The 18254-nt window shown below is 41.2% G+C and overlaps 1 protein-coding gene across 1 annotated transcript in view; it reads right to left on the bottom strand.

Moving 5' to 3' along the window:
* muc13b (mucin 13b, cell surface associated) overlaps nucleotides 1-18254 on the bottom strand; it is a 91183-nt gene that overhangs the window by 34998 nt on the left and 37931 nt on the right. Inside the window, exons 2-3 of the mRNA XM_072561601.1 lie at nucleotides 1944-2711; nucleotides 319-432 (exon numbers count right to left, since the gene is read on the bottom strand). Coding sequence (XP_072417702.1) covers nucleotides 319-432; nucleotides 1944-2711 — 882 coding nt within the window. The remainder of the gene's footprint in view (nucleotides 1-318; nucleotides 433-1943; nucleotides 2712-18254) is intronic.

Genomic DNA, 18254 nt, shown 5'->3' with positions numbered 1-18254 from the left:
ATTACCTCCATCTTAATAAAGAGGACAACAATGACTGTGGCAGTTACTGCATAATGACTCAAACAGCTACTCTACAATATAAAAAATGTAATTAATCTACTCCCAAAAAGTGAAATCTTAAGCTGCTCTTATACTAAAATGCTGGGATCATTAATTTTAAGGAATGTTTGCAAGTTTCCCCTCATTGAGACAGACCAGCATATTGGGAGTTAGCATCACTGGATCAGGTCTTATGTTAATATAAAAGTAGCATATGTAAGTCAAGACTTTGATGTAAATATTATCAGAAAACAATAGGGTTGACAATTTTCTTTTTACCTGTTACACAGCTATTTTCCTTTTCAAAGAACCCAGGGGAACATTGACACTTATACGTCTGAAACAGATTCACACAAGTACTGCTTGGAGGACAGATTGCATTTTTGCAATGATCTGGAAATCAAAATAGTACATGCTGAAATTGTTATTTGTTTCATTACAGACTTATTTGGTAAAGTAACATCCACTATGATTTGAAATTTACTGAACACAATGAATCAAAGCATTGGATTAGAAGTAAAACAGCTGACAACTTATTTCTTACAGGATTTAACAAATGTAATTATAGTATTGGTCATAATTGTCAGTGGAGTTTAACAATGGGATTTAGATTTACCCAAGTTTCAAGCAAACTCCCCACCCCCACCACATTGCCAACTATAGTTACACAATTTTGAGTGTACAATGGAGTTGCAAGGAATCTCCCTCTCATGCTTCAATAATCATTTAAATCAAAGCTCTGCTGTGAACTTGGTTAAAGAACAACCTATATTGTCTCCAGTACATGATTTGGAGATGTACAAAGTTAAAAATCACACAACACCAGGTTATAGTCTAACTGGTTTATTTGGAAGCACAAGCTTTTGGAGCACTGCTCCTTCATTGCTGTCTAGCAATCTAGGCGTGTTCAATATAGTGTATCAGTTGCAAGACACTCTGATCTTTTGCTATAAATTCTGTGCCTTATGATCCTGCCCCACCCGTTTCCTGATGAAGGAGCAGCGCTCCGAAAGCTAGTACCTTCAAATAAACCTGTTGGACTATAACCTGGTGTTGTGTGATTTTTACAAAGTATTGACAGAAACAGCCTTGGAGCAGAAAGTTAAATCATTTTACTGCACAAGATGGAAAATTGGTGTTCAAATCTGTAAATAAATCAGATGCTTATTTAGACAACAGACACTCTTTCACAACAGTAACAACACAAGCACTAATGGAAAATTCCACTTTCCATCAGACTCCAAGATGGGTTTATAAGAACAAAATGCCAATATATTCAGCATTGGCATAGATCTCAGACTTTTTCATATTTAAAAGGGCAATCCATGGATTTAAGCACACATCGCTTTTTAAAAAAGAACACTTTCCCTCTGAAATTAATGTCTATCATTTATCCCTTCCCATCAAGTTTACTTTTCCTAAACTTTGAATGGTTTGAATGGTTTTAATCCAAAAATGTTTAACATTTGGGTTTCATTTGGCAAAAATGCTGATGATGATTGTTCACTGCTGTTGTCAGTGACATTTTCACTGCAACTTAAGATATTTACTACACACGAAGAAGAAATGAAGGTCATTATGGCTGACAAAACTCAAGGTTTAGTCATATATGTTAATTTTGAGAGCACTAACACTTGGCAGGAGGAAGTTACATCAGCAAACAACTATGCCATAAAAAAAGTTAGTCCATCTTGCCTTGATTTATTTGACAGGTACTTGGATCCTTGACACTGCTGTTCTCACCGTTGTGGTAAAATGTGTAATCCCAATAGCCAACTATTGCTAACACTGACGATGTTTAGTTAAATACTAACCCCAAACTGATTAGCCAGCTTTTGAGCAAAAGGAAACAAAGCAATTTACTAGACTGAGAAACATCAGCCAATGCAAAAATGTAGGCTTACCTGTAGGCTGTGGAGTCGTGGTCTTTGGAGGCTGGGTTGTGGACCAAGTAGAATTGGAAAGTTCTGTACTCTGAGTCATTGCCTCACTTGTAGTATTCATTGGCACTGTAGCATTCATTGGCACTGTAGCATTCATTGACACTGTAGCAGTTGCTGGCATTGTAACATTTGTGCTGGCTTCACTGTTTGCAGATGTGTTGGTTGACGTAATGTTCATTGGAACCCACGTAGATCTTTCAGTGGTGGAAAAGACTGTTGACATAGTAACATTAATTTCTCCACTTGTAGCTGGTATGCTGGTTGATGCATTATGAGGTGTGGCGGCGGTGGTTGTGTGTTCTGGGGTTGAACTTTGGGTGGTATTTTCTGTGGTGTTTGTTGGAATCTCAGCTGTGGCTACCGTTTGAAGAGTTGAAGCCCCTGCCGTTGCAACTGTCACGTTAACTGGGGAATACGTGGGAGCAAACGTTGCATTTGAAAAAGAGGTTTGTGCTTCGGTTGTTCTTGCATTTTCTCTGGTTGAAGATGATGTTACACTGGTCATGGAAATAAGTGGGGAGCTTGCTGAAAGACTTGTGTCAGATATTGGAACAGTGGTAGACACTGCAGTTACCTCAGAGGCAGAACTGGGTGTTGAAGTAGTGCTCTTGTCAACTGTACTTGGTTTTGAAGTGGGTATGTGTTTAATTGTCTGCGATTCCACTACTGTAATGGTGCTGGATGATGACCTGGACGTCACAGGAGTCAATTCTGTGGCATTTGTCCCTCCTGAAAGAAATCATATCTCAAATTGGAATTAAATATTTTACCATTTTGAAGCTGGACATCTCCCTTGTGAGGAAAAACAATGTTGGAGAAGTAAAAGGGAAAAGAAAGACTTGTATTGATATAGTCTTTTTCATGACCACCATTCATCTCAAAATGCTTTGGATGAAGTGAAAAGTATTTTGAAATATAGTCACTGTTAATGGAGGTAGTGGAAAATGTTTTACTTCAAGAGATGTATATGTGCCTTCAAGATCATTGATGCCTGATGGATTTGTAACATGGTTGCCATGGAGTAGAGGGTAGGGGCCTCTATGGCATGGGGCTCAATGGTTAGCACTGCTGTTTCATAATGTCAGGGACCTGGGTTCAAATCCACCCTCAGGCAACTGTCTGTGTGGAGTTTACACATTCTCCTTGTGTCTGTTTAGGTTTCCTCTCAGTTCAAGGATGTGCAGGTGAGATGGCCTGGCCATGGAAAAATGCAGCGTTACAGCGGTGGGTTGGGTCTGGGCAGGATGCTCTTTGGAGGGTCGATGTGGACTTGATGGGTTGACTGGCCTACTTCCATACTGTAGGGGTTCTATAATTTATGCTGCACAAAGATATTCATTTGGTAGTTACTTTGTGTTGAGCCTTTTGCCTAGATTTTGCCCAGCAAAACTGTCAGCACACAACAATATTATATCTTGAGTGTGCATGTGTACACTTAATCATGGAAATTCAAATATTACTGTCAGTGATTTTTTTCCCAACACAAATACACTTTCAAAATGATCATCCCTTTTAATGCTCTAATACCACTGTTAAAAGCCCCTGAAAGTATCATATCTTGTTCAAAAGATTTAATTGGGGGAATTCTTTTAGTGCAGTGGTAGTGTTCCTATCTCTGAGTCAGGGGACGTGACTGCAAGTCCCATATGCTTCAGAGATGGGTTGCAAAGAAACAGGAAATATATCAAAATAGTTATGATGTACTGAGTGAAAACCTATTATGAACATCATCTCTGGCCCTGAAATACTGGGTTTATTTTTGTTCAGTGTCACCCTTTTCCTCATGATAAAAAGTAAACAGTTTAAAATAAGCTGAAATATCAATCTCAAAATTTTAGACTGCTATCTACAGAACTGAATGTGTGTCAGACAATCTTTAATTCCTAGTCACTGAGAATTCATGGCAATTGGTTATTTAACCCTGTTTGATGATCCCACTGATGCCGGATTCCTCAGAAATCCCCTTGACTTGACACAAGATTCAAATTAACATCAGGAAGTCTCTTCTGCTATAATAATTAGATTGTTGGTGGCATCTTTCTTCGAAGTTAGCACTGACTATTATTGCTTTGCTACTGACCCAAAGCACTACCATATTTAACTTTAACCAAATACAAAATTTGACTTGAAAAGAAATAGAAGCAACAAGAATATCTGTTCACCATAGCCTTGCTGCATCTTAAATGTAAATTGTACCTTACCACTTCTATGAACAAGAAAATATATTGAAACAACATATTCCAATATCAATATTTGGTTAAAAAAATTCCACATAAAAGGGAGAACTAGCCACTTGGAGACAGAACTGGCTCAAAGGTAGAAGACAGAGGGTGGTAGTGGAGGGTTGGTTTTCAGACTGGAGGCCTGTGACCAGTGGAGTGCCACAAGGATCGGTGCTGGGTCCTCTACTTTTTGTCATTTACATAAATTATTTGGATGCGAGCATAAGGGGTACAGTTAGTAAGTTGGCAGATGACACCAAAATTGGAGGCGTAGTGGACAGTGAAGAAGTTAACATCAGATTACAACAGGATCTTATCAGATAGGCCAATGGGCCGAGAAGTGGCAGGTAGAGTTTAATTCGGATAAACGTGAGGTGTTGCATTTTGGGAAAGCAAATTATAGCAGAACTTATACACTTAATGGTAAAGTCCTAGAGAATGTTGCTGAACAAAGAGACCTTGCAGTGCAGGTTCATAGCTCCTTGAAAGTGGAGTTGCAGGTAAATAGGATAGTGAAGAAGGCACTTGGTATGTTTTCTTTCATTGGTCAGAGTTTTGAGGACAGGAATTGGGAGGTCATGTTGCAGCTGTACAGGACATTGGTTAGGCCTCTTGTAATATTGCATGCAATTCTGGTCTCCATCCTATCAGAAAGATGTTGTGAAACTTGAAAGGGTTCAGAAAAGATTGACAAGGATGTTGCCAGTGTTGCAGGATTTGAGCTATAGGGAGAGGCTGAACAGGCTGGGGCTGTTTTCCCTGAAGCGTTGGAGGCCGAGGGGTGACCTTATAGACGTTCACAAAATTATGAGGGGCATGGATAGGATAAATAGACAAAGTCTTTTCCCTGGGGTTGGGGAATCCAGAACTAGAGGGCATAGGTTTAGGGTGAGAGGGGAAAGATATAAAAGGGACCTAAGGGGCAACTTTTTCCACGCAGAGGGTGGTACATGTATGGATTGAGCTACCAGAGGAAGTGGTGGAGGCTGGTACAATTGCAACATTTAAAAGGCATTTGTATGAGTATATGAATAGGAAGGGTTTGGAGGGATATGGTCCGGGTGTTGGCAGTTGGGACTAGATTGGATTGGGATATCTGGTCGGCATGGACGGGGTGGACCGAAGGGTCTGTTTCCATGCTGTACATTTCATTGACTCGATAACATCGAATTTAAGAGATATTGCCCTCATTTTAATAAAGTCATCCAAATCATAACTGGTTTTGACTGTTTTTGAGAACTTAATTTATGCTTGTTTGAGTTTAATTAGCTTTTCTCGGTTTAAGAAGAAGTTCAACTTTAAATACAGTTCGCAAGTAGATAAATGTAAATGCATCATATACAGTAGCTATTCCCTCCTGATCAAAGTCATAAAGTTTGTTGCATAAAGGAAATATGCAACAAACTTTCAAATCTTCAAAGATTTGAAATAATTTATTTTCCTTTCACAAGAATTCCATACCCAGTAATTTACTTTTTTCTGCAAAATTTGCATTAGTTTTTACTCAAATCTCATTACTCTCATAATCCTAGAAGGATTTATTTTTGGCTTCTTAATCAGCATTATGCTTGACATCAACCTCCACAGACAAGGGGACAGTAGTTACATGCACATTGATGACACCTAAGACATCCCTCCACCAGCTGGTCCAGCAGTCTGTTTCAGGAAATTGATCACAACAAACCACCTGATGAAGGAGCAGTGCTCTGAAAGCTAGTGCTTCAAATTAAACCTGTTGGACTATACCCTGGTGTATCTTTGTACACCCCAATCAACACTGGCATTTCCAAATCATCACAACAAACCAGAATTTCTTACAAATGAGCACAGGCAAGATTGTAGTCATTGCCTCCAGGCTCTGCCAACAACATGCAGCAATGTCACACATTTTGGTTTCCTCGTTAGTGACCTTCTTGGGATGAACCAGACTACTTGCAGCTTTGTGGTTTACTCCAGCCCCAAGCAGAGATTCCAAAGCCATATCTTCTCTGTCTAATCATTACTTATACACTTAATGGTAAGGTCCTAGGGAGTGTTGCTGAACAAAGAGACCTTGGAGTGCAGGTTCATAGCTCCTTGAAAGTGGAGTCGCAGGTAGATAGGATAGTGAAGAAGGCGTTTGGTATGCTTTCTTTTATTGGTCAGAGTTTTGAGTACAGGAATTGGGAGGTCACGTTGCGGCTGATCAGGACATTGGTTAGGCCACTGTTGGAATATTGCGTGCAATTCTGGTCTCCTTCCTATCGGAAAGATGTTGTGAAACTTGAGAGGGTTCAAAAAAGATTTGCAAGGATGTTGCCAGCATTGGAGGATTTGAGCTATAGGGAAAGGCTGAACAGGCTGGGGCTGTTTTCCCTGGAGTGTCGGAGGCTGAGGGGTGACCTTATAGAGGTTTACAAAATAATGAGGGGCATGGATAGGTTAAATAGACAAAGTCTTTTCCCTGGGGTCAGGGAGTCCAGAACTAGAGGGCATAGGTTTAGGGTGAGAGGGGAAAGATATAAAAGGGACCTAAGGGGCAACTTTTTCATGCAGAGGGTGGTATGTGCATGGAATGAGCTACCAAAGGCTGGTACAATTGCAACATTTAAAAAGGTATTTGGATGGGTATATGAATAGAATGGGGTTGGAGGGATATGGGCCGGGTGCTGGCGGGTGGGACTAGATTGGGTTGGGATATCTGGATGGCATGGACAGGTTGGACCGAAGGGTCTGTTTCCATGCTGTACATCTCTATGACCTGATCAGGTGACTCAGTTTGTTACAGGCGGCTAACAAAGAACATTACAGCACAGGAGCAGTCCCTTTGGCCCTCCAAGCCTGGACTCTGGAGAATGTAGTTTCATTTGCATTGTAGTATGCTTGATCCTGTCATATCTGGACACCTGTTTTACCGAAGATGGAGGTAAAAAAACATTTCTAACTTGAGTTTTAGATTAGATTACTTACAGCGTGGAAACAGGCCCTTCGGCCCAACAAGTCCACACTGACCCTCTGAAAAGCAACCCACCCAGACCCAATCCCCTACATTTACCCCTTCACCACAACACGGCGGGCCATTTAGCATGGCCAATTCACCTAACCTGCACATCTTTGGACTGTGGGAGGAAATTGGAGCACCTGGAGGAAACCCATGCAGACACGGGGAGAATGTGCAAACTCCACACAGACAGTTGCCTGAGGCAGGAATTGAACCCGGGTCTCTGGTGCTGTGAGGCAGCAGTGCTAACCACTGTGCCACCCATCAAAAGGAAATGGTTTATGCAAAGGATACTCTCTTGCAAGTGTTGCTTACGCTTAAATGACAAATTAATTGATTAATTCTTATTTTGTACGGTCAAGGTGTTGTTAATTCTTCTCCATGTGTCTTGCTGTAAATTGAATGAAGTAAACTGATATACAATGTGAAGAAATGATTTGAATGATTTCACTGGTCAATTTTGCAGTACTTGAACATTTAAGAATGGTGGCTCAGAGAGATTAGATTGCTTTGTACTGACACTACTTCCTTTATGCAACAAACTATATAATTTTGATCATGAGGGAATAGCCACTGTATATGATGCATTTACATTTACCTCTACTTGTGAACTGTATTTAAAGTTGAACTTCTTCTTAAACAGAAAAAAAGTTAACAAAACTCAAACAAACATAAATTAAGTTCTCAAAAACAGTCGAATTTGTGCCTCTGAGAAGAATCTTCATGAAAATAAGCTAATTCTGTATTTCACCATTCATGCTATCACATTACAGTATTCTTAGAAAAGCCTGCTAAGCTAGTGTGCAAGAAACTCAGACAAATACAATGGCAAGGGTGATAGCTACACAATTTCCAGAAGTATTAAGCATTGCCATTGTTTCAGGAATGTGTCCTTGCTTCAAGATCTGGGTGCATGTTTGACAGTGCATTTAGATTAACAGCTTGTTCATTGTGGATATGAAGGTTATCTAATGAAAACAACAAATGCTACAGATCACAGTGGGTCAGGCAGTAACCATGGAGACAGCAAGCTAACACTGAGTCTAAAGGACTCTTCCTCAGAGCTGAAATGGAGTGTGGAGGGACAGCATTTATGCTACAGTTTGGGCGGGAGGGCTATTTCGTGGGTGTAGAGTGCGATGTTAGTAGTCTACATTAAGTGATTGGAATACGAGAATGGAAGAACAATGGTGTGTCTCCTGCCAGACTTGAAAGGACAGTGAGTGGGATGGGGAGGGAAGGACACAGTCATAGAGATGTACAGCACAGAAACAGACCCTTCGGTCCAACCTGTCCGTGCTGACCAGATACTCTAAATTAATCTAGTCCCACTTTCCAGCACTTTGTCCATATCCCTCTAAACCCTCCCTATTTATGTACCCATCCACATGCCTTTTAAACGTTGTAATTGGACCTGTCTCCAAGACTTCCTCTGTTCGCTCACTCCACACGTGCACCACCCTCTGCATGAAAAAGGTGCCCCTTAGATTTCTTTTAAATCTTTCCCCTCTCACCCTAAACCTATACCCTCTAGTTCTGGACTCTCCACTCCAGGGAAAAGATCTTGTCCCTCATCATTTCATAAGTTTCTATTAAGATCACCCTCAGCCTCCGATTCTCCAGGAAAAAACTACCTCAGTCTATTGAGCTCAGTCTATGACATTTTAATTGATTAATTCTTATTTTGCCCGGTCAAGGTGTTGTTAATTCTTCTCCATGTGTCTTGCTGTAAATTGAATGAAGTAAACTGATATACAACATGAAGAAATGATTTGAATGATTTCACTGGTCAATTTTGCAGTACTTGAACATTTAACTTGAGCTCAAACCCTCTAACCCACGATAACAAGCTAAAGGAAAGGAAGGAAATGGTTCACAATTTGAAGGTGTTGAACTCAATATTAAGTCCAGAAGGCTGTAAAGTGCCTGGTTTGAAGTTGAGATGTTGTTCCTCCAGTTTGCGCTGTGATTTGCTGGAGCGTTGCAACATGCCGAGGACAGTCAATGTGGGCACGCAAGCAGGAAGCTGTGTTAAAATGACCAGCTATGGGAAGGTTAGGGTCCTGCTTTTGCGCAGACAGGAGGCATTCTGCAAAACGGTCACCCAGTCTGTGTTTGGCCTCTCCAATGCAAAGTAGGCCACATTGGTTGCAGTGAATACAATATTCAGAAAGACATGCCTAGCAGGGCATCCATATTTTGAACATTCACATATCTCAGTTTCAAAATCAGGGTAGGCCAGTTTGCAATGAACTAAACCAAATCATATAGCATACTTCATAACTTGAATTATAATACTCTCAAACTTGCAACTGATAAAATGTGCAAATTGGACAGGCTTGGAAACAAAATTTCTGATCTGAGCCAACTTGCTTAAATTCCAAATGCATTATGATGAAATATTTAAAAGGTACAGCAACCACCATTAGAACAGTTCATTTTTCTCACAGTGGTACACTTTTGAACTTAAAAGGCAGTATTATCAAGGATTATCATCCTTGAAATGTCTATGTAAAGACTAACACCACAAGATTTTTTGGGGGTTACAGGATGCATTGATGAGAAAGAGTATTTTGGTGGCAATATTTTTACAAAACAATAATCATTTCGTTCACAAGCATCAAGTCAAAACAGTCAATAGCCAGACTTTACAAAAAGAAATATGACAAAACAAGAAAAAGTGACCCTGCTATAAAGATACATTTGATGTAATGGTTTCAATTGATGCTGTGCAAACAAGCAGTTTCACAGGTGCTGAGTAAGTGAAACTTAGAACTCCAAACAACTGCAAACAATGGTAACACTACGTAAAGAAAACCATTCAGCTTTTAAAGGTAGTAGACAATAGTGACAGGAATTATCACACCAATTTGGGAGCCCAACATTGTTCCAGCCAGGATTGACCGGTTGTTGACAGACAAATTTGTAAAGGATGATGTTTTAGTGGCTCTTAGTAATAGAGTAGTTAGGAGTTATCACTAATCAAAAGGAACGAGCAAACACATTCAAATATATGGAGATGAGTTTAGAGAGCTCATAAAAGTCAAAGGCACAGAAAATTTTACATCAAAATCAACAATTGTCCATCCAAATGAGCAAGGCCAGGCGAACAGACATTTCTACCCTCTTCTGGCTTATGTTTCTCGAATGCCAGATTTTGTCATGGATTCCAGCAGTGTGTTGCATTATCAATTGTGACTCAGTGGGGATCACCCTCACTTCGGAACCAGATGTTTGTAGGTTCATGCAATACTGCCAAATACTGATTTCCAGAAGATATGTTAAAATGAGATCCCTTTCAAAAGGGCATCAATGTTGACATGGCACTATTTCAAAGGAGAAAGTGAGGACTGCAGATGCTGGAGATCAGAGCTGAAAATGTGTTGCTGGAAAAGCGTAGCAGGTCAGGCAGCATCCAAGGAGCAGGTGAATCGACGTTTCGGGCATGAGCCCTTCTTCAGGAATGAGGAAAGTGTCTCCAGCAAGCTAAGATAAAAGGTAGGGAGGAGGGACTTGGGGGAGGGGTGTTGGAAATGCGTTAGGTGGAAGGAGGTCAAGGTGAGGGTGGAGGGCCGGAGTGGGGGTGGGGGCGGAAAAGGTCAGGAAGAAGATTGCAGATTAGGAAGGCGGTGCTGAGTTCAAGGGATTTGACGGAGACAAGGTGGGGGGAGGGGAAATGAGGAAATTAGAGAAATCTGAGTTCATCCCTTGTGGTTGGAGGGTTTCCAGGCGGAAGATGAGGCATTCTTCCTCCAACCGTCGTGTTGCTATGGTCTGACGATGGAGGAGTCCAAGGACCTGCATGTCCTTGATGGAGTGGGAGGGGGAGTTGAAGTGTTGAGCCATGGGGTGGTTGGGTTGGTTGGTCCGGGTGTCCCAAAGGTGTTCTCTGAAACGTTCCGCAAGTAGGCGGCCTGTCTCCCCAATATAGAGGAGGCCACATCGGGTGCAGCGGATGCAATAAATGGTGTGTGTGGAGGTGCAGGTGAATTTGTGGCAGATATGGAAGGATTCCTTGGGGCCTTGGAGGGAAGTAAGGGGGGAGGTGTGGGCGCAAGTTTTGCATTTCTTGCGGTTGCAGGGGAAGGTGCCGGAGTGGAGGTTGGGTTCGTGGGGGGTGTGGACCTGACGAGGGAGTCACGGAGGGAGTGGTCTTTTCAGAACGCTGATAGTGGAGGGGAGGGAAATATATCCCTGGTGGTGGGGTCCGTTTGGAGGTGGCGGACATGACGGCTGATGATACACTATATATGGAGGTTGGTGGGGTGGTAGGTGAGGACCAGTGGGGTTCTGTCCTGGTGGCGGTTGGAGGGGCGGGGCTCAAGGGCGGAGGAGCAGGAAGTGGAGGAGATGCGGTGGAGGGCATCGTCGATCACGTTTGGGCGGAAATTACGGTCTTTGAAGAAGGAGGCCATCTGGATTGTACGGTATTGGAACTGGTCCTCCTGGGAGCAGATGCAGCGGAGACGAAGGAATTGGGAATATGGGATAGCGTTTTTACAGGGGGCCGGGTGGGAGGAGGTGTAGTCTAGGTAGCTGTGGGACTCAGTCGGTTTATAGTAAATGTCCGTGTTGATTCGGTCGCCCGAGATAGAAATGGAAAGGTCCAGGAAGGGGAGGGAGGAGTCTGAGACGGTCCAGGTGAATTTGAGGTCAGGGTGGAAGGTGTTGGTAAAGTAATGAACTGTTCAACCTCCTTGTGGGAGCATGAGGCAGCGCCGATACAGTCATCGATGTAGCGGAGGAAAAGGTTGGGGGTGGTGCCAGTGTAGCTGCGGTAGATGGACTGTTCCATAGTTTTTGGCACTATTTCAAAGACAATCTAAAAGGCTGTCTCTGGTGACCTGGTCAATATTTATTCTTCAGTACACACCACATGCAGGTTATCTGATCATCACTGTTTGTGGGAGTAAATTATGTTATGTGCTCACAAACATTTAAACGGCCTCAAAGTTTAAAAGGAAGGCTTTGGATTTGTGGAGATATCACTGAATTAGTTACCCAGGTACCTTGGGTAAATGAAAACAAGGAATGCTGGCGATCCCAGCGGGTCAGGCAGCATCCATGGAGAAAAAGCATGCTAACATTTTGAGTCCAATTGACTCTTTCTCAGAGCTCAAGTAAATGCTCTGGGGACATGTGTTTGAATCCCACCATGGCAGATGGTGAATGGAAAAGCTTTCCTCATGACAACCATGTAACCACGGTCAATTGTCATTAGCAAAAAAATCTGATTCACTAATGTCCTTTAGGAAAGAAAATCCACTATCCTACAGGTGACTCCAACTCTTACAGCAATGTGGGTGACTGCGTGGAGTTTGCACATTCTCCCCATGTCTGCGTGGGTTTCCTCCGGGTGCTCCGGTTTCCTCCCACAGTCCAAAGATGTGCAGGTCAAGTGAATTGGTCATGCTAAATTGCCCATGGTGTTAGGTACATTTGTCAGAGAGACATTGGTCTGGGTGGATTACTCTTTGGAGGATCAGTGTGGACTTGTTGGGCCGAAGGGCCTGTTTTCACATTGTAGAGAATCTAATCCAGTCTTAACTGCCCTCTGAGTTATTAGGGATAGGTTGTCCCAACAAGAGACTACCCACAATCCATAAATGAATTTTTAAAAAGTCACTTACTGATCTTGTGGTTGTTCTAGCTGTATCTGATTTTCCTAAGATTTTGATTTTTCCCAGAATAGGCAAGCACAGTTTCTTTATAAACAGCAAGCATTATTTTGCCTCTTACTGCTGACAGATTTATATGTTTTAATAAATCAACTTGAAGTTCAAGACCAGTCACCTGGAATTAATTGACATGTATCCACAATAATCCATTTGCAAGCGCTGTAATACAAACTTGCAATTCTCCGATTATATTTTCACTCCGTCTCACCTCCAATGAACTAAATGCCCCTTTTGTAGACTTTATTTTCTCACCTTTGCTTCTCTTTTCTGTTCTGTGATGATGACAGGTAATGTGATGTTACCTTTTAAGGCGAGGGTATTGGTTGTTTTCTTTCAATGAGTGAGCATGTTTTTTTGCTGCAGATTAATTATTGTTTTCTTGTTAACTAAACATTCCATGATCACTTGCGCACAACATGCAGTCCAGCTCACATCCCTCGCATTAAAAGTTAATCATAAAAAGTAAACAAGATGGTACCCTCCTCTGCATCTCAACATTAAACATGAATACTTTCTAACTGTAACAAGGCAGTTAGATACTGTCAAATTTCTTCAGTTAGGAATTTCCCACAATAGAGTGAAAGCAATTCTCAACCCTAGCAACTGCCATCAGTAAACAAAAAATTCAAATTTACCTCACCAATGTTCAAGTTCAGCAACACACAATGGACAAATCATTTGTTGTTGTAGGGAAGAAGGGTCATTTTATAGTGGTATTACAGAAATGAATAATGTCACAGTTTCATGTGATTAACACCACTGCATTTGGAAAAGAAAGGACTGCGTTTAATTCTTTGAACAGCGTGCCCTTTAAAATAAGCACAATTCGAACAGGTCTCTGGCAGTGCTTTAGTCAGTTAACTTGGACATGGATCAGAGAAACGTAATTGGGCACTGAGAATCAGGATTGTAAGGTATTTGCATTGCAAGATTATTAATTTATTTTTCCTTAGTTTTTGTAATAGCAGAAACCAATTCTTTGTTCACTTTTGTTTGTGGTACTTCCTTACAGGCTTAGCTATTCAGCAAACTCTGGGTACTCCAGTTTCCTCCCACAATCCAGAGATGTGCAGGTCAGGTGGATGCCCATAGTGTTAGATGCATTAGTCAGAAGGAAATGGGTTTGGGCGGGTTACTCTTCGGAGGGTCAGTGTGCACTTGTTGGGCCAAATAGCCTGTTTTCACACTGTAGGGAATCCAATCTAAAGACAACCTTCAATCCCCAACAGAAATTATAGCAGTACCTTCACAGTAATGAATAGGATTTACAAATAGAATGTAGTCTCAAAAGTATAGGGCTAGAAATTGTTCTTTGTCACCCATTTGTCAGACTGAAAATTTGGGCAAATATATTAATTTTAAGGGGCTTTGTCGCATATGCCCTGGGATTTCTGAAATTCTTGGGATTGTTCAGAAGACAATGGCAGCTTGTGCACCTCTACATAAAAAAAGCTGTGCATCTCAACATCAAGAGGAGCAAAAAGACCATACCATGACAAGCTGCAATGTCCTTGCAGAGAAAGATAAACTTCCATTTAAATACAGTGACTTTCACATCTATATATAGTCTCATAGCATTTCATCAGCAGTAAGGTGTGGTCACTGTTGTAATGGAGGAAACTCAGGATAATGAAACCATCTCTACACTTAGGGTACAGATACATGCACAAAGAGTAGTGTCATACACAGAGTAGAGTAGATACTGGTGTGATGTTAACTTTGGAACTGTATCTCAAGTCAATCATTTAGAGAACAAAAAAGAACATAATTAAAAATACTTTCAAAATGTCTTACTATGGTGGTTGAATTGTACTGCACTTTTCTGCTATTAGATTCACACTTTGCAGGCCATACCAGGCCGTGCACTCAGAGCATGCACAGATCAACTGGCAGAGGTCTTCTCGGACATCTTCAACTTCTCCCTGCAGCAGGCCACTGTCCCTGCCTGTTTCAAGAGGGCCAACATCATCTCTGTGCCTAAGAAGGCTCATGCAGCATGTCTCAATGACTACTGCCCAGTGGCTCAAACTTTGGTGGTCATGAAGTGCTTTGAAAGGCTGGTCATGGCATTACTCAACTCCAGCCTCCCCACTACTCTTGACCCACTCCAATTTGCCTATTGAACCAACAGATCCACGTCAGATGCCTTAATCACTTCCCCTTCACTCCTCCCTAGAACATCTTGACACCAAGAACAGCTACGTTAAGAATCCTACTCATTGAAGGCTGAACTGTAGTCAATACTATTATCCCCTCGAGACTGATTACTAAACTTAGTGATCTCAGACCGAGCACCACTCTCTGCAACTGGATCCTCAGTTTCCTAACCCACAGGCCATAATCAGAGAAGATTGGGGACAATAATTTATCCTCACTAAAACTCAACACTGGAACCCCCCAGAGCGTACTCAGCCCCCTACTGTATTCACTGTATGCCAATGACTGCGTCGCCAAATACCAGACTAATGCCATTTACAAGTTCATTGATGACACCACCATAGTCAGTCGAATCACAAGATGGTTTTAACACAGTTTCTACCCTAATGTTGTTAAGAATACTGAATGGTCTCACAAACTCTTAGCATTTGCCTGTACCTGTGTTTTTGTTTTTGCCACTGTTTATCTATTATTTACTATCAATGCTACTTAACTGTGTGATCTGCCTGTATTGCTCACAAGACAAGCTTTTCACTGCGCCTCGGTACACATGACAATAAATTAATTCAATTCAATTCAAATCAACCTTTTAGCGCCTACTGAGTGAAATAGAATACGAAGGGCATCTTGGTCCATGCCAATTTGTATGAAAGCCAACTGGGCAATACTATGAAAGGGTTTGATTGAGTAAGCACAAATGTTGCTTCCATTTTGGCAGAGGGGAGTCTAAAATTATGAGCCATAACCACCATCACTCATCAGTTCAATGGAGAATGCACAAGAAATCGGAGATACAGAGTTTGTAATTTTTGAAAAAAACAACCTATCATTGAAGGTCAGTGTCACTGACTTGGTCAACACTAGTTGCTCTAATTACCCTTAAGAAGGTGGTGGTGAGCTGCCTTCCTGATGTACTGCAGTCTGTGACGTAGGTACAATCACAGAGATGTTAGACAGGTTGTTCCAGGATTTTATTCCAATGACAGAGCAGGAAATCATTCCACGTGCAACTTGAGGAGGTTATGTAAGTGGCGGTAATCCTGTACGTCTGCTGTTCTTATTCTTCCAGAGAGTAGAGATGGTGCGTTTGAATAGTACCACCAAAAGAAGCTTGTGGAATCCACTCCCAGTAATACAACTGAGGAGAAACTAGTTTGAATAAGAGGAGAAATTTGGAGAGGGTTAAATGGAGGCAGATGGGAGTGGAGGCTTAAATGAAGCATCAGAACAGATATCAACTAGCTGGGTGGTATAGTCTGTTTCTATCCTACGCGTTTCTCATAATTCCATGGTCAATACAAACATTTAAGAGAAATCTACAACTTGTGTTAAAAACATGGTCAAAAATGTAATTTACAAATAATGCTATGTAAAATTGGCTATGTTTGTTGTCAGTCAACTATTAAAAGCTGCCAGAGGGAACATAAAGTAATGATTTGTTCAATCAACAGCATTATTATTTTCCAGCAAGTGGCAGGTAGCATGAGGCAACTTTGACCTGCCCAATGTGTTTTTCTAATCTTACAAGCCAATTAATCAGCTCAGAATGTGATGTCTTCTTTTATATTGCATAGGCAGAATGCCAGAAGGTTCGTGCCCTTTTAGCTTGGAGCCAATTTCAAGATTGACTAACAAAAGTACCTCTGCTTTTGGTAACGGCACTAAACGCTAAACAACAAGTTTAGGAACTGATAGTTAAAAGATTGTCACAAGATCCATTACTTCCACTTGAATAACTTTACTGAAATAATCTGTTTTGCAAAGTAAAACATCTGGTCAATGACCAGACAAATGGTTAATGTCTCAGCACAAATTCAATGCGCTTCTCTAATGGCATATCTACAAGGGTATATACCTTGTTTAGGTAGTGGAAAATGATGAACACTTAGCCCACTTGAGTTTCTTGACTCACATGGTAATTCAAGGATTCATTATTATTCAGCCACGCAACCAAGCTGTACTTATTTTCTCTGAGCATCAAGCAGATGTGATGGCGTAGTAGTATTATTCTGGACTGTTAATTAGAGACCTGGGTAATGTTCTGGGGATCTGGGTTCAAATCTCACCATGGATGATGGAATTTGACTTCAATATTTAAAAAAACTGGAATTAACAGTGCAATGATGACCATCAATCTATTGCTGATTGTTGTGGAAAAATCCATCTAGTTCACTCACGTCCTTTAGGGAAGCAATCTGCCATCTTTACCTGGTCTGGACTGCATGTGACCCCAGACCCAAAGCAATATGTTTTACTCTTAATTACCCTCTGGGCAATTAGGGATGGTGAATAAGTGCTGGCCAGTGATGCTATGATTCTGTAAATGAATATTAAAAAAAGGCTCAAGGATTACTGGCAATATTTCACACATTCGTTACATTACAGGGCTAGTCTCAGTTTCTCAATAGAGATATTAGAAATCCAAACTCCACACAAATTTTAAAAATTATAAGCTGAATTCAAGACATTTGAACATACGTGGAATTTGAGTAGGATTGTATCTGGCATTCTGGACCTTTTGTGTAAATTAGAGGGAAATTTTTAGCAAAGTAAAATCCAATGTTTATAGTTTTAAAAAAAGATGGCTGGGAGGTAAAAGACACAGAATGCACTCACCTTCCCTATTCATGACAGTAACAGTTCAAAAACAGCAAGTTCAGTTTTTTTCTTTCGTAACAACAATCTTATCAGTAAATATTCATGAAAACAGCCAGTTCAATTATTCATTATTATTTCAGCATATGCCAAACGGAAATGAAATTCCCAAACTCTGCTTGAAGGCCATTTTTATGCCCAGCCTTTTTCTGTGGTAGAAATTATAATTATGGCTCTTGCACAAAAGGTCGATATTTAGTATGCTATCTTTCCTCCTTGATATCAGAGGCCAAGATAAATGAGTACAATGATCACAACGTGTGCCTGTAATCAGCCCTAGAGCATACACACAGCCTGACCCCTCAAACATACAGGGATTATCCTGCATTCTTGAAATATTTTGTAGCTGGTATCCTGCAACCATACCACATTGCATGAATTCAACCCACCTCCTCCTCCAGAACGGAAATGTTTCCGGATTCCTTTTTGAACCTTTATTAGCTCAATGACAGATACCAGTGCAACAAAAGCTGTGCTATAATGGAGAACACAATATAATGTCCTAAATCTTCCAACATCCAGAGCAGTGAAATCTGGATTTAAGTCTGTTGTGTGTGGGGTCCAGCTGTGACCGTGTGTC

This window comes from Chiloscyllium punctatum, chromosome 42 (assembly GCF_047496795.1).
Source record: "Chiloscyllium punctatum isolate Juve2018m chromosome 42, sChiPun1.3, whole genome shotgun sequence".
NCBI classification, from domain to species: domain Eukaryota; kingdom Metazoa; phylum Chordata; class Chondrichthyes; order Orectolobiformes; family Hemiscylliidae; genus Chiloscyllium; species Chiloscyllium punctatum.
The sequence above is the reverse complement of the archived record's forward strand: the minus strand, read 5'-3'. Positions and strand labels throughout refer to the sequence as shown.